The sequence below is a fragment of the Lepisma saccharinum genome, chromosome 8 (assembly GCF_977018435.1).
Source record: "Lepisma saccharinum chromosome 8, izLepSacc3.1, whole genome shotgun sequence".
Lineage (NCBI taxonomy): Eukaryota > Metazoa > Arthropoda > Insecta > Zygentoma > Lepismatidae > Lepisma > Lepisma saccharinum.
Genome location: NC_139236.1, coordinates 36,000,235 through 36,024,362, shown reverse-complemented (window position 1 = coordinate 36,024,362; position 24,128 = coordinate 36,000,235). Strand labels below are relative to the sequence as shown.

General features: G+C 37.0%; 1 protein-coding gene across 8 annotated transcripts in view; it reads right to left on the bottom strand.

Moving 5' to 3' along the window:
- Nucleotides 1-24,128, bottom strand: part of pds5 (cohesin associated factor B pds5) — a 179,246-nt gene that overhangs the window by 152,985 nt on the left and 2,133 nt on the right. For all 8 annotated transcript variants that reach the window (XM_083126502.1, XM_083126506.1, XM_083126505.1 and 5 more), the window contains exons 2-5: nt 20,009-20,140; nt 14,708-14,908; nt 11,104-11,288; nt 7,519-7,726 (exon numbers count right to left, since the gene is read on the bottom strand). In XM_083126502.1, the coding sequence (XP_082982628.1) occupies nt 7,519-7,726; nt 11,104-11,288; nt 14,708-14,908; nt 20,009-20,110 (696 nt within the window). In that variant the 5' untranslated portion in view covers nt 20,111-20,140. The remainder of the gene's footprint in view (nt 1-7,518; nt 7,727-11,103; nt 11,289-14,707; nt 14,909-20,008; nt 20,141-24,128) is intronic.

Genomic DNA, 24,128 nt, shown 5'->3' with positions numbered 1-24,128 from the left:
TGTAGAAATTGCATAGAGGAGGCTGTCATTTTTGCTGCTTAATGCGATACATATTGTTTTCTGTGTTAAAATTGCCATGCTTTGATGGGTGACCAAGTTCATAGAAGGGCCGGCGCAAGGGGAGGGCGAACCATCCCATCGCCCAGAGCGGCAAAATTTGAAGAGAAGAAAAAAATAAGCCTATTGAAAACTGTGATCGAGCGAGATATTCTTTTGCGCTGAATAGTATTGAAATAGTACAGGGTGGCTACAAACAAGCAGAAATGAAATTCCCTGACTTTTCCAGGTTTTCCAGGACAAAATTTACATTTTTCCCTGACAATTACAAACTAAACAAAATCGATGTTTTTCCAAATGGAAATAATAAACTATACAGATCCACGTATGGTTTTGTTAAGTACCAATATTATCTTCTATGAAATTGACTTAATTTCTCTATTCTCTATGATTTGAATTCAAGCTGCAAAATAGTGAATTTGGAAAATTATTACAATTCACAAGCTACGGAAGGATTACGGAATTTTGTCATACGCAGTAAGTTTAAAATAAAATACTTGATTATTTTTAAAGTTACGACTAAATGAGATGAGAGTGAAGAGAGATTGATTAATAAATACAGTTTGTAATTTATCAGTCTCCTTATACATTCTCGGTATTATATGTTGATATTTGCACTGAGGTTAGAACCCTCTGCTTGCAAGAACCATGAGTGCGGACTCATTTTTCAATGCATAAAGCTACTTCTCTCTTCTATGTAAAGCAAACAAATTAACTCTTGCATATAAGTGAACTGAATCGAACAAAATAAAGTGTCATATTTTCTTACATTATCAATGGGATTTCTGGTTCAGTACAGTATATCCAAGTGAAGTACTGTGAAACTCACAACATGCAGTTATACCATTATTGCTGACGAAAAGGGTATGTAGGTATTAGAAATTTAACGCAAGGAATTTATAGAATTGCATTGTATAGGTACCTGATTTAGCTAACCACACATTAAAACAGGAAAACACTAATAATAAAAGCTTCTGAAAGTTCATATACGAGGGGCATACTGAAAAAAGCTCCAATGGTGCCTATACACAACACTAGTGGTCGGAGAGCGACACACACAAATGCAGGCAGGAAGAAGTGGCATGTAGCTATAATCTGGTACAGTTGCAATACAGCCGTTTTAGGACAGTTTTAGGTTAAAGATTGCAGCTCTCACACAGTCTCCCACCGACTACGATGTAGCCTACATTGCACGCACAGAATTTGGCACAGAGCCACCAGCAATCGTGTGAGGTGTGCAGATTGGACGTCATGAGTGATAGTATGGTCAGACGATGGTGCAGACAATTCACGGAAGGCCAATCGAATGTGAAGAACCCCATACAGCTGAGTACACACGGGCCCTTTGCATCACTTCAGGTGAGAGATCTTGGACCACTCCTCCCTGAACAGGCCTGGCCTTGAATGTACCGAATTTCATATCTTTGCTTAACTGAAGAGGTTTCTGGCAGGGCAAGGATTTGACAGCTACACTGCGGTAGATATAGTTCCAGTCTTTGCTGTCCGACACATATACCATGGACATACAAAATTTAGTGCCATACTACGACAAATGCCAGAACAACGGTGGTGATTATGCCGAAAATTAGGTTAGGACTCACTGTTACTAATGCAATAAATTACAACTGATATTCTTGTCTTATTTATACCTAATCGGCAGACTATTTTGTTATTTTTTTTAAAATTGGTGTATTTTCTTATTTTTCTTATTTTTTACTATACGGTGTTATTTTTCCCAAAATTCACATTTTCATTTTAGCGCATTTTCTGGCAAATATCTGAAATTATACCTTCATTGTGTTTTAAAACTACTGTTTCAAATTGTAAGTCACATGGCTTACACCTCTTCGTGAGAGTTTGATATCTTGAAATTTATTTTGGGAAAGTTATTTTCCATACCCCTTTCTTAATTCTAAGGTAAGAATTTTAGATAATGGAATTTTCTCCTTATATACTGAAGAGTGCATAATGACCATAAGTAGTGTTGCCCACGGGACGAGACGGGACAGGCTTTTAAAAATTTGAGACGAGACGAGATTGATCATGTGTCCCGAGACAAACGAATATTTTCGAGACGAGACAGCATTTCCACGAGACGAGACAGGCCAAAGTCTCGTCTCGTGGGCAACACTAACCATAAGTGGCGACGCACCCAAAAAATTAAAATCAATCAATCTCACGTGACAGATACCGATATATTATGGCACCAAAAATTGGCATTATATTTTTTTGACTTGTTAGTGTTACGTTTCCCAAAATTCGCGTTTTTGTTTTCGAAACATTTATCTGCCAGATATACCGAAACTTAATACTCCATTGTGCTTGTAATTTCGTGACAGTTTGATATGTTGGAACAGATTTTTGAGGAAGTAAAGGTAAAGTGCTCCCCTGCACTTTTCCATGAAGGTGTATAGGGGCGTGGAGTTAGGGTCCCACACTTTCTTGATCACGGCCGAAGGTGGGGGTGATGTGATCAGCACCACGCTCCTGGCTACATTTATCCCTCAAAGTTTCCTCAAGGTACCAGCTTCATATGATGCTGGGTGGGTGCCGGAGCAGTTTGAATAGGTGGAAAACATCCCGGTTCTCCCCTGCAGGGGATCGACTCCGGGTCTCTGGCATAGTAGTCAGATGCCCTAACGACTGAGCTCCATTATTACTCGCTCGACAAATGCCGATGGTGCGCACTTAGCTTGGTAATTCAAAACATATCTGGTGCGACAAATACGAAGATGTGGCTCTCGTGTGACGGTAGATACGCACTCGATCTCCTGTTAGAACCCAGCCGCTTTGTTCTGTGATGCAAATGGTTTCGATAGAAGTTGAAAAAATCGAGAGAAATACATGATTTAAGGTGGCTGTCGGAATTATTCCATGTACGTATAACTATATAGTTGACTCTTGAGTAAAATGTTGGAAAACTTGCATGTTCTTTGTACATAAACATGGCCTAGAAAATACAAGAATGTTGTATTTCATGACATTTTTCGTTGTTTTAGGACATTTCTTTAAAAAAAAATAAGCTAAAAACGCCAACAATTCGCATTATTTCGAACGGGCGAAAAATGTGTCCAGACTAGGGATGGCCAAACGGATCCGGATCCAAAAAATTCGGATCCATTCGGATCCGGGTCCGGATCCAAAATTTACGGATCTGGATCCGGATCCGAAAGTTCCGGATCTGGATCCGAAAGTTCCGGATCTGGATCCGGATCCGAGAGTTCCGGATCTGGATCCGGATCCGGGTCCGAAAGTTTCAAATCTGGATCCGGATTCGGATCCGAGAGTTTCGTATCTCAATCCCATTATAATATTACCACACCTTAAAAGGTATTATGATCTTCAATTACAAAGAAATTTTTCATTAGTTAGTCCTACAAGAATTTTTTTCAAGTGTTGTTCCTAAAATACTTTGCTACGCATCGGCTAACACACTCGTACACAAAAATAATCTTACTTGTTTAACATAATATGTCAGAGGTGATTTTGTAAATGCCATTGAAACGAATATGTATTCATTCGAATATATTGGAAATGAAAACACACATAAATGTGAGACATTCCATTCCAGGATGAAACCTTTAACACATATAACAAGATAGAAATGTTATACAAAAATTATACAATTGTTCTACAATTACAGTTTTAAAAATTAAAATAAAACATTATAATATATGCAGTGTTATATAATTACAAAGTGTAAGACTAACAAGGGAGGTTATATAAGTGTCCCCCTCCAATTTCCATGAAACTTGGCAGGTGTATAGTGGGCCCCAATGGAAGAAATATGTATTTTTTTGTTTCAGCTAAAAAACTGTTTTAGGGGGCAAAACCCCCTCAAATGTCAAGATGAGGACAAATTGATGTGAGTATCTGACCCCTGTGTCCCCCTCCGATTTCCATGATACTTGGCAGGTGTGTGTATAAACGGGCCCAAAGGAAGATATACGTGTTTTTTTGTTTCACCTAAAAAACTGTTTTAAGGGCCAAAATCCCCTCAAATGTCAAGATGAGGACAAATTGATGTGAGGATCTGACCCCTGTGTCCCTCTGATTTCCATGAAACTTGGCAGGTGTATAGTGGGGCCCAATGGAAGAAATACGTGTATTTTTGTTTCAGCTAAAAAACTCTTTTATGGGGGAAAAAACCCTCAAATGTCAAGATGAGGACAAATTGAAGTGAGGATCTGACCCCTGTGTCCCTCCGATTTCCATGAAACTTGGCAGGTGTATAGTGGGGCCCAATGGAAGAAATACGTGTTTTTTTGTTTCAACTAAAAAACGGTTTTAGTTTTTCAATCTCTTTGAAAACGTCCATTCCTTGAAGAGAATACTAAGGTTTGCGCCTTCTCCCCAAAATAGCGGGAGAACAGGGGACAAAGTCCAGATTCTTATTTTTTTCCATTAAAATTCGGAGGTCGCGACCCCCAACCTCCCCCCCCCCCCTTCTTCCTCGGTTCGGCGTTCTGAGTTCTACACGGTTGCATGCTATGATGTTTTAGCTGCAAAACAAAACTTATCCGAAGTAGATTCCTCACATAGTGGCCGAGTTATAACAATTTTCCTCCAAAAATGCAAATTACCTATTTTTCGTAAAAAAAAAAAAAAAAAATAGGCTTATTATTCAACTTGTATGGCACCGAAGAACATGAAACATGTTTAATTCTGTTGAGAAATGTCCATTCTTTGAAAATAATACAAAGTTCGCGCCTTCTCCCCAAAATAGTGGGAGAAGAGGGGGCAAAGTCCCTATTCTTATTTTTTTGTATTGAAATATTGAAATTCGGAGGTCGCGCCTCCAACCCCCCCCTTCCTCGGTTCGGCGTTCTGGGTTGTACACGGTTGCATGCTCTGATGTTTTAGCTGAAAAACAAAACTGATCCGAAGTAGATTGCTCCCATAGTGCCCGAGTTATAACAATTTTCCTCCAAAAATGCAAATTACATATTTTTCGTAAAAAAAAAATCACATTTTGGCTTATTATTCAACTTGTATGGCACCCAAGAACATAAAATATGTTTCATTCTCTTGAGAAATGTCCATTCTTTGAAAAGAATACTAAAATTTGCGCCTTATCCCCAAAATAGTGGGAGAAGAGGGGGCAAACTAGTTTTTTTTTTATTGAAATTCGGAGGTCGTGCCCCCAAGGCCCCTTCCTCGGTCCGGCGTTCTGAATTGTGCACGGTTGCATGCTCTGATGTTTTAGCTGAAAAACAAAACTTATCCGAAGTAGATTGCTCCCATAGTGCCCGAGTTATAACAATTTTCCTCCAAAAATGCAAATTACATATTTTTCGTAAAAAAAAAATCACATTTTGGCTTATTATTCAACTTGTATGGCACCCAAGAACATAAAATATGTTTCATTCTCTTGAGAAATGTCCATTCTTTGAAAAGAATACTAAAATTTGCGCCTTATCCCCAAAATAGTGGGAGAAGAGGGGGCAAACTAGTTTTTTTTTTATTGAAATTCGGAGGTCGTGCCCCCAAGGCCCCTTCCTCGGTCCGGCGTTCTGAATTGTGCACGGTTGCATGCTCTGATGTTTTAGCTGAAAAACAAAACTTATCCGAAGTAGATTGCTCCCATAGTGCCCGAGTTATAACAATTTTCCTCCAAAAATGCAAATTACCTATTTTTCGTAAAAAAAATAATAATAATATTTTGGCTTATTCTTCAACTTGTATGGCACCCAACAACATGAAATATGTTTCATTCTCTTGAAAAATGTACATTCTTTAAAAAGAATACTAAAGTTCTCGCCTTCTCTCCAAAATAGCGGGAGAAGAGGGGGCAAACACCAAAATTTTTTTTTTCCATAGAGATTCGGGGGACGTGCCCCCCAAGTCCCTTCTTCCTCAGTCCGGCGTTCTGAATTGTACACGGTTGCATGAGCTGATGTTTTAGCTGTAAAACGAATGTTATCCGAAGTAGATTGCTCACATAGTGCCCGAGTTATAACAATTTTCCTCCAAAGAGTGTTCGAATTTAAAATTCCCGCCGAGAAGGCCGGGCGAGAGAAATTTCTCTCTCTCCTCCTCCTGGCATCACTGGTTTCTGGCGCCGTGGTCGTGTTGCCATAGAAAAGTTAGTTCTATGGTTTTACGCATAAAAGGGGCCTAAAAGTTGGGGCCGAAACTTGCGAACGAGATTTCCTGTTCCCGTGCAGAGTTCCATAACGATATCTTAAAAAAAAAAAAAAAAAAAAAAAAAAAAAAAAAAAAAAAAAAATCAATGAAGACGAAATTCCCTGACATTTCCCTGACTTTTTTTGACACCTCAAATTCCCTGACTTTTCCCGGTTTTCCAGGTTTTCCAGGTCTGTCGCCACCCTGTAGTATAAGAAGTCTCATTATTTATTTTATATTTTGATGTTTTAGTTAGGAATATATTGATTTTCAATTTTCCGTTTCTGCGTAATGACCGGGGGGGGGGGGGGGGTCGAAATAGAGCGGCATCTGCCGCCACCTCCCAGGGAGGCAAAATGACTAGCGCCGGCCCTGGTTCATAACAAAAGAAAAAGCCGCGCAGCTTATCGTCTAGTGGCAGTATATGTACTTGTTATTGTTGTTTAGGCCGGCATCCTTTGTAAATGTACAACAAAGGCAACCGACTGTCGCCGATCTCAGAGAGGAAATAATAATACTGCTTCAGGAGGAGTGTTATGGTGCAATTGTAGCGGTTTAACACGTTGGCATGTTATTATCTGCCGTTGCAGTTCCATACCAGTGTATACGGGTTTTGGGAGTGAAAAGTTAGAACGCCACCAGTGCATTAATGCAATGAAAAATAATATATATATTTTTTTATTTTGTTTGAAATCACTCAAATAAGGAATCGTATGAAGAAGTCTTCTTTGCAGCATTTTTGGTAATTTTACTTATGTGTTAGTTCATATTTTGCGAATTTTTAGTCCATATGTATGTAGCTACATACAAAGCCACTTGTTAGTACATATTAATCCTATTCCTGGTATAATGCATGACGTTTAAAACTCAACGTTAGATAGACCTGAATTCTCTAATTTTATTGTTGTACGTAACAGCTGTGCATCGGCGCACTGCAGCGATTTTTCTACCTGCTCCATTAGCAACACTGCTTCTTTAGTTGTTTCGCGCATCGCACGGCAGAATTATCTGCGCTGGACTCTACTACTTGCCTTGCAAGGGTATCATTTTGAGATTGACCAACAAATGATGGTAAATACAGTGAACAAGAGTGAGAAGGGAGAAATTTCTCACATTCATGGTTATGATTCCCTCAAATATAATAATATGAAATGACATGAAATAATTTACATGGAAGAGAACCACAAATAATTTCAAGCTAGAATGAAAGTATTTTTTTGATTTGGTATGGAATCATGCTTTTTTAAAAAAAACATGCGGAGGAGCTATAGACAACAATGTCCAATAAACATAAGTATAGAACATCTCGTATGTTACAGGATTTAGTTTACTTACTGCCTGAATGTAGGGTTCCAATGTATCACTACACTTAACAACAAGTTCTTTGGCTAGTAAATAAGCATTTTTCCTCTGCGACTTATTTGGTTCCACAACGTTCATTAATATAATGTCTAATAGTTCATTTGAAACAACGTCAGATTCTGTTATCAGTGGACAGAGGACGTCTAGCATGAAGCTCTTCACCTTTCCTGAATGCTCATCACTTGAAAGAGAAAAACAAGTCACTTAGTGTGCAAGGTTTATAAAATATTATTACTCTCAGAATAAAATACATTAAGGACAGTAAAAAATCAAAATTGCTTGTTTCTCTAACCCTAGCTTTTCCTTGTACATGAAATTGCACAGCTTAGAATTAATAAGAAAATGCAGTGGAATGCCGATTTCAGTTTCTCACAAAACATGCTTAACTTTAGTCTATTTTGCAAAATTTCCTGATTTCGCCAAGTTCAATTACCACCTAGACTGCCTTAAGTTTGTCCTGACAAACCTTTCCATCCACCAGACTGTTGCTGATTCAGATAAAAATGCTCAACTGGGATAATATCTATGAATATACTGTAGGATTGCCTTTGGTAACTTTTGTTGTCAAACCATTTTATCTTTATGACAGTAAAAACTCCTTACGTCACATGCCGACAACATATTTGTAAAAAAAAAATTAAACACACACAATAAAAAACCTTTAGTTCCAGAACCTTAATTGACTGAAGTTAAAGATGCTATTAAAAGGCTAAAGAATAACAAAGCACCTGGCATTGATTTAATACCAGCTGAGTTAATTAAATATGGTGGAAATTCATTAATATGTCAAATTCATAAATTAATTTGTTTAATATGGAATAAAGAAGAAATCCCTCAACAGTGGAAAGAATCCATAATTGTTCCTGTGTTTAAAAAAGGCGATAAAATGAACTGCAATAATTACCGTGGAATTTCTCTACTCAAAACAACATATAAAATATTATCTAACATTATTTTAAAAAGACTAACCCCATATGCTAATGAAATTATAGGTGATTATTAGAGGCACATATTTTTGGTAAATAAAAAGGCAAAATTTCGGTACAAAAACTGGGTCAATTTCGGGTTCAAAAGCGGTAAATAAAATAAAATATCGGTGTTATAGCGGTGAAAAAATGGATGAAAAGTGGTATATAAAAAAACATATTGGTTTTAAAATTGTGAAAATAATCCTAAATTTGATTTAAAAACTACTCTTATTCCACAGAATTAACATTTCACTTCTAATAGCACATGTATGTAGTTACCAGAGTATTAAGTTTATTTTCTGTGTAAAGGAGTCCATTTTTGCTTCTCCAATATTAACAGCAGAATTAATCAATTTTCCGGGAATTGCATAACTCTCAGGATAATTCAGACCTCAGAAGGTGTCACGTCGGTGAATAAACCCTAAATTTCGTGTTTAAGAGTTAATTTCGCTTTTTGCAGTTCATTTCGCATTATTTCGTGACAAAATATGGTCACAAAATGCACCTCACACCTTTCAAAAACATGAAAAATTAACACTACAATGTGTTTTTTCAAATTTCGTTTTTTCGTCAAAAACGAAATATGCATGCCCCTAGTGATTATCAATGTGGATTTAAACGCAACAGATCAACTACAGATCAAATTTTTCACATCAGACAGACACTTGAAAAGAAGTGGGAATATAATCAAAATGTCCATCAGCTATTCATTGATTTCAAAAAAGCATATGATTCGGTCAAAAGAGATAAATTATATAATATATTAGTAGAGTTTGGAATACCTAAGAAGCTTGTTAGTATGATAAAAATATGCACCAGTGAAACAGAAAGTAAAATTCGTGTGGGTATTAATATGTCTGACAAATTTACAATTCATGATGGGTTAAAACAAGGAGATGCATTATCTCAATTGCTCTTTAATTTTGCCTTAGAATATGCTGTTAGGAAGGTAAAAGAAACTAAAGAAGGACTAAAATTAAATGGTGTGACTCAGTTGTTAGCATATGCAGATGATTTAGACTTACTGGGGGATGATGTGAATACAATTAAGAATAATGCTAAAATATTTTTCAAAACTGCTAAAGAGATAGGTTTGGAAGTTAACAAAGAGAAAACTAAATATATGCTTACAGGCCGAAACCAAGTGTTAGGTAATAATCAAAATCTAATTATTGATAACAACTCGTTTGAACCAGTTTCCAAATTCAAATACTTAGGAGTAATATTAACAAATGAAAATTATATTAAAGAGGAAATAAAAAGTAGGCTTAATTCAGGAAATGCATGTTACTTCTCACTTCATAAACTTTTGTCTTCTCGTTTAATATCTAAGAAACTAAAAGTTAAAATATACAAAACAGTAATTTTGCCTGTAGTATTATATGGGTGTGAAACTTGGTCCCTTACATTGAAAGAGGAACATAAATTGAGAGTATTTGAAAATAGGATCCTTAGGAAAATATTTGGACCTAAAAGGGATGAGGAGACAGGTGAGTGGAGAAGGTTACATAATTTAGAACTACATAATTTGTATTCATGTCCAGACATTATTAGAATAACTAAATCAAGAAGACTTAGGTGGGCAGGCCATGTGGCACGAATGGGAGAGGAAAGAGGAGTTTACAGGATTCTTGTTGGGAAACCTGATGGTATGAGACCAGTAGGAAGGCCAAGACGAAGATGGAGGGACAACGTCGAGATGGACCTAAGGGAAATCGGTAGGGATGGAAAAGAGTATATAGATCTTGCTCAAGATAGGGACACATGGAAGGCCTATGTTGCTGCAGCCATGAACCTTCGGGTTTAAGAAGGCTAGAGAGTTAGTTAGTTAGTTAGTCAATAAAAAACACTTTAGCAGTTCTGCCGAGCTTTCGATCCCATCTCGGGATCATCCTCAGGGCTGGTCGAGGGGCGATGGAAGGGACGCGGTTCAAGTTCCAGCGCCCCTCGACTAGCCCGAGGATGATCTCGAGATGGGATCGAAAGCTTGGCAGAACTGCTAAAGTGTTTTTGTCGAGCTGTTTGTGTGTATTTTAGTGTTTTTAACAAACATTTTATCTTTCTGACTGGAATACTACTTTAATAAAGTTACAGCTAATTGGAACAACACAATGTTTTTTACCCTGTCACTACATATACACATGAAAATGTAAGTGGTATATCTTGATTCTTTAAATTAAATTCCTTTTAATAATAATAATAATAATAATACAATACCAGAAAAATAACATCATAAAAAACATCTAGAAATTAATTAATAGCATATTTCATTGTAAAAATTTATATTCCTAATGCCCACAAAAAGTGGTGTATTTTGGAGTCATAATTACGAGGGCATTCATGTAATCTAAGGATGTAAACACTTAAGTCTGAAAATATGTAAATTAAAATAGTACAAAATGGAACTGCATTTAAAATGTTAATGCTGTCTTATTGTATGCATGTTTCCTGTAATTACTCTTCTTGAGATTTAGTTTCTCTTCAGTCTGTAAAAAATAATAAAATGCTTTATCATAAAAATATTTACTCTAAACAGCAAACACACAGTTCATGTACAAAAAAAAATTAATCACCTTTCCTTGCTACTTACTTCACTATTTTGAACATGAGTGAAAAGAGACCACAAAAAATATCCTGGCACTCTTCCAACTCAAAACACATGTTGAAAGACTTCACATAGGCTAAATTTTCCAAAAGATAAAAGTATCTCTTAAATGCAGGATCCTTTGGGTCTTTTAAGCCAGACAGCTGCTTGATAAGAAATTGGAATATTGTCTGAAATAAGATAAAAAGAGAAAATACATTTAATTGACACAGCAAAGAAAATATAGGGATGATTCGAAAACAATATTAACACATTTATAGAGAATGCCATATAAATTACAATTCACATTCTGCTATATTTTGTACCCTTGTAATTGGGCATGCGTCTGTTGTGTTCCAAATAAATAAATAAATTATAATGAAAGAAGGAAACCTAAACACTGACGATGTTTAGGTTTGATTTCCCATATCTTCTTCCGGGCATTGTTAAAAGGAGGAACAGGATTTCATTAGACTTGTTATCAAGAATGGTGAAACCTGAATGAGATTTTATTGAAATATCAAATAACTTTGCCCTGGTATCCAAAATCAAAGTAGTGAATATTTAATTACTCGCCATCTGAATATTCACACCACATGTAATTTAGTGCAACCAAAAAAAATCCCCAGATGATGTGAGAAACTGAACTAAGACAGATTTATCAAGAAGTACTGTTTTTTGTTTTGTATGGGTACAAGCCTGTTTCTGAGACAGTTCCATCAGGAAAAAACAGGTTTCTTGCAATTTCACTCAAGGATGAAATCAGATACTGTATATTGAGAAATATGGTGTTACAAATTCCTAAGCTCATGCCCACAACAACAACAACAGTACCAGGCTGAACTATAGGGTTTGAAGTAGTGATTAACATTCCTTTCTTTACTGTTTGCAAGGATTTTCCAATTGTCAGTGAAACATGTGTGTCACCTGACAGTGAAGACTCAAGCGAGAGTGATAAGGACAGTTATGAGTCAATCGGACAACATAGTAGTAGTAGTATACCAAATGAAGGTATTGGTTATACTGGTAGTTTCTACAAGGTATGTAGTTGGAATGATGAATAAACATGGCTTTCTGTAATCTTTTGTACCCACATCCCATTTTTCAGCCACTTTTTAGTGAAAGAAAGGCGTGGATTCTTTCTGAGATTAAGGATATGAGAACTGTCTGAATATACTCATGGATTTTTCATTTAAATTGATTGAGTTGGTGTTTTAAGTCCACTTTATGCACAGTAAGGCTAATCGGGACTGAACCTACAGTCTAAAGAGGGATCCGAACCATGATAGTCCTCCAACGACTATCAAAACAGATTACAACGCAACAACGTTATCAGAGACCCTATTTTGCATTTTAATCCTTTGCAAATTTTAAATATTGTATGCAACACAATTTTGTTTTCAATATGGCTCACCCACATGATTTTTCTTTTTTGAATGTGTGAACATACAGGAGGTAATAGTGATAGATCAGCTACATATCCACTACACATAATCAAATTCAAGCAAATGTTCCAGCATGTCACTAGATTGTGGATACTCTGAGCAAAGATTGATTGATTCATTTAGTTTATTTTACTTCGCGTTTTGTGCTTCTTGGCTAATTTGCGAAGATGGGGATGAATGATGAAATGATGAAATTGATGAATGGACATTCACAATCAAGCAAGCCCAAGAGGGATTCGAAACTGGGACCCTTGGTGTCGCAGCGCGATGTGCTAACCACTCGGCCACAGGGTCTGACCTCTGAGCAAAGAATGCCTTCAATGGCATCCTGGACCTCAGCATCATTAGCAAACTTCTTTTAGTGGCCCGAAGATTTGGTAATTGCATGGTGACAGGTCAAGAAGCTCCCAGTGGAAGCGCTACACAAATCTTGCCACAATATCAACCAAATCCTGTACACAATGACACACACACATTTCCCATACATATCCTTCATACAACGATAAATTTTGGTTCCACTGCCATAAAAAAAATGAATAATTGTTTGCTGGATCTGTTGAGACAAATCATGTCATGACCATATAAATCAACTTGCTTCTGTATGTGCGCATAGAACACTAACACTTTCTGACAATAAGAATTTGCATCCTGACAATGTCAACTAGAGGAGCAAATGGAAAGCTCAATTTTCTTATACAATTAATTCAAGAGTCTCTCTAGGCAAAACAACACTTATATTTGTACTAGGTTAATTGTACTGATGAGGATGAATGAAGATAATATTGATAAAGGGACAAACACAAAGAACGACTCTGCCCTGATCAGGAATCAAACCTAGTACCTTAGATGATGAGATTGTTAGTTAGTTTCCCTATTCAGGCAGAGTTTGTTTTAAGTGTACTTTATGTTCAAAATGGCTAACAGGAACTGGACCTACAGTTTAAAGGAGGAACCAAAAAACTGTACAGAGTAATTCATAATTCTAGACTCAACAAAAAAAGCAACAAAGATGGGCACAGCAGTAAGAAGCACATCATTGAATGCACAAGTTCTTGTGAATATTACAAGATGCATGATACGTCCTCCCTTGTAGATGTCAATCTGTAATCTAATTCCTGCTGCAAGTTGGTTAGTGATATAAACTGCATTCATAATCCTCTGTCAATCTTCTGGTTTATCACGTGGCACAGGGGGTCTGTACACGAGATCCTTAAGGTGAGGTCAGGTGAGCATGCTGGCTAGGAAAGAGCAGCAGTCATTTTCAGAAGAGGACCCAAATCAACAGTCTCTTAGCAGGGGCCCAGTCGTATAACACCATAAATGTGACACTGCTGCTCTTAGTGGAGAAAAGATGCACCTACATCGCACCACAGCAATGTGCTCTTCTTCTACAAGAGTTTCAGCATCTGCTGATGTGCCTTTTTCTGTTGTGTCTGTCTTGGTTTCTGTTTCATTGATTTCAGAACCCTAGTGGGCATCCAACCCAGGCAACCGTAACAAAGTGGCAGTATTAGGTACTACCAACCACTAAGGCAGTATGTAACCAACGGAACTGCTATTCTAACCCTTGACAAATCAATTCACCTATAAAAGCAGTTATGATGTACAAATACGCACCACACAAACAAACACAAAAACATACATGTGGAAAACTGCAAAGGGGCAAAAAATAAGTGGAACACGTGCATTACTATGAGGGCAGAGTGAAAAGTTCTGAGCCTCACAGGGAAGGGGTGTTTGAGCTACAGTTTCACATTATGATTTCTCTACATAATCACTATAATCTGAATCTCACACCACTGAATGACCACCTTCGTCCATGTGGAAGTGATGTCCTCGAAGTGAATTCTTCATAGCAGGGAAAATATGAAAATATGATGGGGGCAAGTAGGGGAATAAGGTGGATGGGGAAGTGCGATGAAGCCACACTCGACCAAAGCAGCCTGTGCAGTGAGGCGAACATCATTTTCAACCTGACAAAAAAATATAAGAAAACATGCGAATTTCATAAAAGTTCGCACAGAGTGTCCTAAAACTCAAACCTTACATCCTCCAAAATTTTAACTACCCAGCATCACTCCTTCCATGAGAGGCCCAACACTTTTCACTCTCCCCTCATACATGTGAATTATAAACTGCTTCAATCAACCTGTAGTAACAAATACCTTGACTTGATCTGGGTCCTTGTAAGGAGCCTCAGGTGCATACACTCGAAGCACATCTGCGATACAGCATGCTATCAGCAGTTGCACATCTCTACTGGGATGCAAGAGAAAGTAGTCATCTGCCAGATGCAAGGCCAGTGGAACATATTCTTGGTATGCTCCTTCATCTTGGCCCATGGACTGGAATGTGTGAGCTAATGTCTGAAATTAAATAAACAAATTATTATAATACATAAATATGTAGTAAATGTGTCATCCAAGAGAAGCAATGGAGGACAACACCGAGCCTGTGTAGGAAAGCAGGAGGAAAACAATATATAATCTAGGAAAGTATCTAATCACATTCCCCTACTTTGCTATTCTCTCATGTCATCTTACTTTTCTCATCTTTGCATCTTGATTTCCAAGTTGGTACTCTCAACAACTGTAGAATTCAGAGATTATAACATTCAAGTTTTTTTCAGTGGGTGGATATTTTTCCTTCCTTTCTCAAATATCCTTTATCTCCCTTAATATTTCTGGCATTACAGTAATCACCAATCCCTTCCATTTATAAATCCTAGTATTAATAACAGTGCTTTATATCAGTAAGTCATCTTCATACATAATCAATTCAGTATAGTATACATTTATGAATGTACAATTTACTTTGTAATCAATACTTATAATGGCTACAATATGAGGTCAAACTGTAACACATATATTTGTGAAATAAAGTACGTCTGATACTTTAAAGTGTTACCTTATCGTGAAGCAGAACAGCCCGAAGGCTATGTGCAAGTGAATATAGTACCAAAGGCTACGTGCAAGTAAATATAGTACCAAACATAACATTCTACAACAGCAGATATAATTTTGCATCACTAGGTTAGAAATGTTACGTTTGAAGTTGAAAGCAATTTCCAATATGTTCTTTCACTGTTTAGTGTTCATACAAACAGTTTTTATTAATAAAAATTGTTGAAGTACTCCCAAGATGACAGGTTTTTACTTACTCAAGCAATACAATACTTTGGGATCAAATATCTCCTTTATTTGTGTTTTCTGCACACTGGAACCAATTTTATATTACGTAAAACATCAAAATCTGTAGATTCATGGAGGACATGTGTATGGAGGATGCTTTCATTTGGAGGCATGCAATCATGTATTACAATGTGTCAGAAACCATAAATGACATCCGAAATCCAAGATGGCTACCTTGAAGGTTCTGCACATGATATACTGTTCATATCCTGATTTAGAGTTCGATTATCAGATTTTCAATAGGCATTTTCTGTTAATATTTAGAAAAGTGAAAAATATTATTATAATTTTTATAACTACAGTAGTGTCCAAAAGTTAAGCATAACTAAGATATGAAAAAATGTTTTATTCATTGCGTGAAAGAACTGCATAAAACAGAGAAAATTAATCAAAACATTATATGGTATACAATAGAGTAGAATGCGACATTAACAATTGTTCTTTTTTGCAAAGGCACACATGCAAAAAAGAAGAAAACAGAAGATACTTCCTTGACGAAAAAAAGAGGTTTGTATGGGATGAAGTTACCCCTAACAGCTACACAACCTTGCAATGATGTAGAACGGTATTTACAAGGTGGTTCAAGAGTTCTACAGGCAGCTGCTTCCATTTCCCTTGAAGAGGAGTGTGGAGCTCTGGAAACGTCTTTAGTGGAGGATCACGTCTCCTTAAGACACTACAGAATTTATGTCAGGGGACCTTGGTGGCCAGTCTATGCAGTGGATTTATTCACCTTCAAGGAAGTCATCCAATTTGGTTCCATGCGCACATGTATAATCATCTTTTCATCCTTGAAGTTGAAGTCTGAGCTGACTGCGCCTCTGAAAAGTCGCACATGTTGTCAGAGTACTTCGTTTCTGTGCCTCTGGCCAGTAATAGTACCTCCAGCAGACATGTCCATTGAGCATGATGTCATCCCATACCAGTATTCCATCTTGACCAAACTGATCCCTTTCTACGATATTCCTTGGAGTAAATCCTGATTGAGGTTATCTCTAGATGAATGTGCGACGGGAATCATTTTGCAAACTGAATCTGAACTGATCTGTGAAAGAGCACGTTCCTCCGTTCGTTCAGGGTTCAATTTCAGTGATGCTGACTCCACTGTAAGCGGGCCCTTCTGTGCACTGGATCAAGCGGGACATACATAGAGTCCTGAGTGTTTGGTGCACAGTTTGGCGAGAGAAACTCTAACCCCTGAGGTGGCTGCAAGCTATGAGGATAGTTGTCTTGCAGGCATTGTCCGGTCTCGGCGTGCAGTTAAAGCCAGATTGATTGATTGATTTGGTGTTTTAAGTCCACTGGTGTTTTTAGTCCACTTTATGCACAGTAAGGCTAATTGGGACTGGACCTACAGTTTAAAGTGGGATCCACTGAGTATCAAACCTGGGACCCCTTGAATACAAGGTGACGATGCTACCACTGCACCATCGGGGAGGCCCTCAGTTAAAGCCAGATATCGGCACTGTTGTGGCATTGCTACTCGGTGACAACCTTGTTCTGGCCTACCATGAACATCTACTGTGTGTTGGAACAGTCGCCAAAGCCTGGAAATGACTGTGGCACAGTCAACGCTGCCGTGACTTCAGTTTGTGTTTGACTGCTTCCAGACGTCCGATGATTCTTCACTAACGTCTTTGTGGCATGTTCTTACTGTACATTGAACACTTTACCAAGAGATTGTCCTCCGATCACAATGAGCGTTTGATACAGAATGAGGCACCCTTGTTCTGATATGTTGTGTTTTGTTCACCTTTCAAGCACGGGCCTATTTGACACTTGATTATTTTAATTCTTTTGTATTACTAAAATGTTAAAATATATTTTTTATTTTATATTTTTAATCCTTTTGAGATTTAACAGTTCTTTATGGATGGTGGTTCAAGTTTCTATTATTTTTGGTTGTATTTTATTTTTATTAATAGTGTGGTTTGGTATAGGGGTATGGGGGGTTGGTTATTTTATTAGCAGTACTGTTACCTAAGCGCGTAAGGTGAGTTACACTCCTTGATGATTATTTATGGTGATCGTGCAGGTCTCCCCCTTCGATTTTCTTACTTTTTGGACACTACTGTATTATGGTAAAGGAGTAATGACGTCGCCTGTGATTTCCTCATTCAACAGTATCTGGAGCTCTAGGCAGTATCAATATGACAGGAATGATCATCTTGTCATCCTCATTTTCTTTTTTCCAATCCAAAGCCTATTGAGATGGTTACATTTGGATGATCTTTTTATTTCACTCCAAAACTCCTTCTGATAAAAAGTGTGAGGGGAACTTCGGTTGGAGCAAGACGTGAGCCTCGAACATCCTTTTTCGCGAACAGATATCATCGTAATTTACCAAAATATTTGATTTTGGTGTAATGCAAAATCCTGTCATCATATTCGGGGTGTAAGAGATGCCCAAATATCAACCTCACTTCCACGAAGTACACCCTGGACTGCATTTTGCAAACTAACATTGCTCTAACGTCTAGGGCCTCCCCGATAGCACAGTGGTATCGTCGTCGCCTTGTAATCAAGAGGCATTTTCATCTTTGAAATTAGCCAAAAGTAGCAGAAACGAGAAGTACAATAAATCAATTCATTCTTGCATCGGGTTCATCAAATCCAGGAGAGCCTAGATTTGCAAGAGATCCAAGCACATCATCTTCTGCGCCATCAAATGCGTTCAACATCCACTTTTTAGCCTTCTTTGCAAGTACACACAATCTGGGATACCAATAATAGATAGTGTGAACGCTGCCGCCAAAGTGACCCTCACACCTTTCATCAGGAGGAGTTACTTCCAAGTATTGGAGTGAAATAAAAGCAGAAAAGAAACATCTAAATCTACCCAGCACAAAACGCTGCTGAATGGAGAAAGAAGAAAATGAAGATGACAAAAAAAATCATTCTTGTCATATTCACACTACCTAGAACTTCAGAGAAGATTACAGTTGACATCTGGTTGCGGAAAGAGGGAATGTTCATGCATATGTCGGGATCAGTCCCTGCGACGTACTGAACTGTCTCTTTGTAGTAGATGAAGAAAAGTGTGAAAACAATGACTTACAGGACAGAGACTCAGATCAGTGTGACGAGGAATTGGAATAAAGTGACTATATTGATGACATGATATTTCCCAAATGATTACAACCACTCTCAATCTTCATGACAGGTAAGCTGCTTAAATTTCAAAAGACAATGCGGAATTCACAGGCGATGTTATTACTCATTTACTGTAATATTTATAATAATAGTAATGATAATAATAATAATTAATATTTTTAACTTGTTATTTATTAACAGAAAATGCCTCTGGAAAAATCTGATAAATGAACTCTAAATCAGGCTATGAACAGTATTTCATGTGCAGAACGTCCAAGACGGACATCTTGGATTTGGGAAGACATGTGTGGTCTCTGACACATTATACAGCAAAACACCTGTTGTAATACACGATTGTAAGCCTCCAAATGAAAGCATCCTCCATACACATGTCTTCCCTTCATGTAAAAACCAAACAAACTTACAAATGGTCAAAATTACTCCTAAAGGAGTTAAGGAGATATGTCGTTTTATGCAGCTATCTTGGATGTATGTAACACAGGCAATACGCCACAATAGTAGGCACCAACAAAATATCACAGGCAGTAATTTTCCCTCTTTACATGCCAGAATGTCAAGTAAAGTGTAAAATATGTGTAGAATCCTTGCAGAAAAGGGCACAAAATATTTTCACTAGATATACCTCCATAACAGTGCGAGATATGAAAAAAGTGCAAGAATCAATTGTGTTCCTTTTTTTCATTCTGAACAAAACATGTATCTATAGAAATTTTTCCAAAACCACTATTAAAGGAGTTATGATGGATTTCCTTAGTGCATGAAGCGGTAGCCATCTTGGATTTATAACGTCACATAGGCCTTCTGCCACAATTGAGGGCAAAACACCTGGTAGTACGTTACTGTGTACCACACTAGCAACATATTACCGGTAGTCATATATTCCCTTCATTCAAAAACCCACGGGATTACAAATGTCCCTCGACTAATATATCCATACATCTACCTAGGTACATAAATAAATAATAACAGGGGAACTGTACTTTCAAGAATTGACATCCTGGCTTATATTTAAGGTACCAAAACATAAGTGTATACCCCTGAACATATGTGGGTGGAGGAGGGCTCATCATGGGTTCCTCTTGTTGATTTTATTACAATTTACATTTCTACGTGAACATTTTTTTTAAAAAAATAGTGATAACATGCTTAATTGAATCTCACCTTCAATCTTCTGATAAGTTCATCTGGGCCTAGGTCCTCTGTAACCTCCCGGCAACCGGGTGGATACACAATTGTAACTGTATCTGCACCACCCCGAGGCATCTCAATTTATCATTGTGACCACTGAAATAACTAAAGAATAATAATCTATCAGTAAATAATGAGATAAGCGATACATGATTACTGGTTACAATATTTCAAAAAACCCATGAAGCACCATTGCAATAAAATTTTAACCACAAGTTAAATTTATAGAAATTTGTGTTATAATACTGTCATTCTTGATTTCAAAATTACCACAAAGTACCTGATGCATTGAGAAACAACACAATGTATTAGCTTTTACATGAATTGATAAATGCTAGATTTGTGTCAATCAAATCCTCGTATACTTCTGTATTTTACATCAACTTTCTCCCTCTTAGGCTAATTACAACTATGATGATGAATGATTAGATGAAACTGATGTATGTGCATATTCCCCAAATTCATGTAACAATCCTCCATCCTCAACATTGTAATTAGCCTAAAGAGGCAGAAAAAGTAATGTAAAATAAAAAATATACTAGGCCCGTGTGAATACCACTTTGACCTGATAATAGTGCATACTACAGATAGAGAGGGAGGGGGGAGATAGGGAGGGAGGGGGAGAGAGGGGGAGGGAGGGAGAGGGAGAGAGAGAGAGAGAGATTTCCACAAACACTTCAAAACTTTAACAACGGTAGTGTCTCGATAATACAAGGTGTGGGACCAACACTACGTCGAATTACAAAAGAAACCCTGACTATGTGAAATAACGTGGGGAAAATTGGAAGAGACGAAAGAAAAACACAAATTAACAAAGAAATACAGTACTCTGATTGATTGATTTATTTTTCTTCACTTTTTGTGCCACTTTTGGCTAATTTGAGAAGATGAGGATGAGTGATGATATGATGAAATTGATGAATTGACACTCACAAACGTCGATGCCCAGGCCAGGATTCGAACCTGGGATCCCTGGCATCGTAGCATGATGTGCCAACCACTCTGTCACGGGGGCCAGCCGAAATACAGTACTGTATGTGGAAAATGAGACATGCAACAATATTATGAATGTTGCACTTTCATTGCTCAGTGCAGAAGTAACAATAATGTTGGGCAAAAATAGTTAAAAATACTGAGCATACCTTTTTAAAGGAATAGTTAATTGTCTCCTGCTTCAGGACAATGCATAATTTCCATTCACAAATCAATTTATCGGAAGAAAATTCTGATTACATGAAAAATTGAGACTCTGATTACCAAGATTCTAGTACTGTATTTATGCTACTTCAGAATATTTATACATTTTAAGAAAAAAGTTTTCAAGTTGAACTAATCAATCTGAACAAAGTAAAAAACAAACTGTGTTTGAGTGGGGTAATTCCTCAACTAATATAATGGCACCATCTAAGGGTCTGATTCCTGATCAGGGCACTGTCATTCCTTTGAATTTGTCATTTGATCCATGTCATCTAAGTTTCATTCATGCTCATCATTTCTTACACCAGCTGCGGATTTACTTGGTTGCACTTATCACATGTACAGTCACGGACACTTCTGGGTTGTAACAATAGCATTGAAAGACAATTGGATAATTACAATCCAGAAGTGTCAGTGACTATACAATCGATATTCAGATTATGAATAATTACATGTTCAATAGGTACAAATTATTTGATATCCTGATAAAATTTCATTCAGATTTGGCCATCCTTGGAAAATCTAATAAAACTTTTTTTTTTGGCCTTTTAACTTTATTCATTTTTATTGTAGCTTAAAAACCACAAAGCTTAGCTCTACGGTAGATAGTAGAAGTTAATTTCCAGAGAATGGGGAAGGAGGGAGACAGTTCAGAAGTAAATGGTGCAACTGACAACACATAGGAAAAGAAATCTTACAAACCACAATTACCATAATATTCTAAAGTAAGGCACACATGCATGGACACAAATATCTTGCCTGTAAACAATACATTAGTAAAGGAACTATCAAGAAAATGTATAACCATAAAAATGCTTCTCTGTACATTTATACATGAAAATAGACCTTAGAAATCAAATATTACACTCTTCTGACAAAGGAATATAAAGTAGTTACAAGGTACTTGCTTAACCTAAATCCTGCACACAGACACTGAAGGGCAGACGCAAACTTTCAACAGCATGCTGGCAAATATCATTGTGTCCAAGTTGTTGTTTCTTCAAAGGTTATTGACCTTAAATTCATTCTTAACAAAGGAATATATATATATATACATACATATATATATATATATATATATATATATATTAATTCAACTTATGAATAGTTAAAAATGTGTTGATCTTTAACTTCTAAGTTTGATGATACTGGTTAAGATTAAACAAACAAACAAGATGAAAACCGCAATCGTGACACAGCATGACTGAGGAACTAGCCGATGAGGAAAATTATGAAGCAATGAGAGCTCCGCAAGTTACAAAATCTTTGAAAAAGTAAAAATACACTCATCCCCCATCACAGCATTGACAGAGAAGACAACTGAATATAGTTATTCATCCACCAGTAGTCCAAAAGATGGATTAACTATTCACAAAGTTTACCAACTTTACTTCCCTGATCAAGTTATCAAAGAGATAACTCAGTAAACAAATGCAAAGCTAATGATTTTCAGAGAAACTAATAAACAAATCACTAAAAATACAAATTATAAATTTTTAAAAATTAAAATGTGGTGAAATATACCTGAAAAGCAAGGGCAAATGCCACATGCACATGTAACCCCTCCACGTGATTCAAGGTAGCGCAACCGATCCTAGGTTAAGACATTAAATTCTTGTGTTGTGTTACAAAATGTTCAGAATAAAAATATTTTGTAGAAACTACTATTAACATGAGACTCCCACTTAGCCAAATGATTAGCACTCTCTCCTCGGTATACAATATCTGCAAGAAACACAATCTAAAAATACCTAAACACAAAACCACCACCTGTAACAAGTCCTTCTTTGTTACAGGGATTAGGGAATGGAACAAACTGCCTGCACCCTTGACTAACATTATTTGCAATCATAATTTTAATAAAAACTAAAGAACTTACTACTGTCTCAACTACTACTATAACGTATATCAATTGCACCCCCCTCCCCACAACACACACAATACACTTGTACGGACTTATTACATATTTTTACTTCATAGTATACATACTGATCAATTCAATATATTGTTCTATTATTGTATAACGTTTGCATTATCTTTATTGCATCATCATGAACATTGTGTTTTTTTTTTTGTTTGTTTTTTTATTAATTAACTGTGTCTGTGACACGTTTTGGTTGTAAGAACGGCACATGAGGCCAATACATGCCTGCCTAAATAAAGATCCATTCTATTTGTGGTGCATGTGATCTCAGGATCGATTCCCGGTGGCAGCCCTGCAAAATTTCAGTATTAACCCAACATCATAGAGGACAACTGGGAAGTTACTTCAAAAGAAAAAAGTAGTGGCTCAGGTTTCAAAAGCCATAAAACAGTGGCAAAGGGACCCGCCACAGTGACCATGCATTAGCCAATGAAAAAGCTGCTTGGCATACCCTGGTCCTTGTAGAGCTGTTGCACCATGGAGTTTTAGTTTAGCATGAACATTGCATTTTCATAGACAAAGCAAATGTTACTGAAAAGTAACATACAACAGGGTAACATTTCCAAATGTTTAATGGATTAAGTTTTATACGAGTATTAGGGCTAGTAGGTGCATTGAAATACTGAAATTACTGTGGGGGTAAGTTCGAATCTTGGAGAAACTAATTAGCACATTTAAAAGCTTCACTAAGTATTAGTTACCAGACTATGATTTAAAAATGTAGCTTGAGCAAGCAGTCGTTCTTGGGTTCTGTCAACTCGGACACAAGGTTTTGAGGATTTTTGTGTGAGGCTTGAAGCATGATCAAGTGTTTAAAGCATTCAGGGGCATTATTTTAATGCTAAGAACCATAAACGTGACACACATAGCTTAACAACAAAATAATTTAGGGATATTTTATTAATGCTAAACCTGACCCACCTAACAATGAAAGCATTTAGCAAGGAAATAACCCTTTGTATACCATGCACA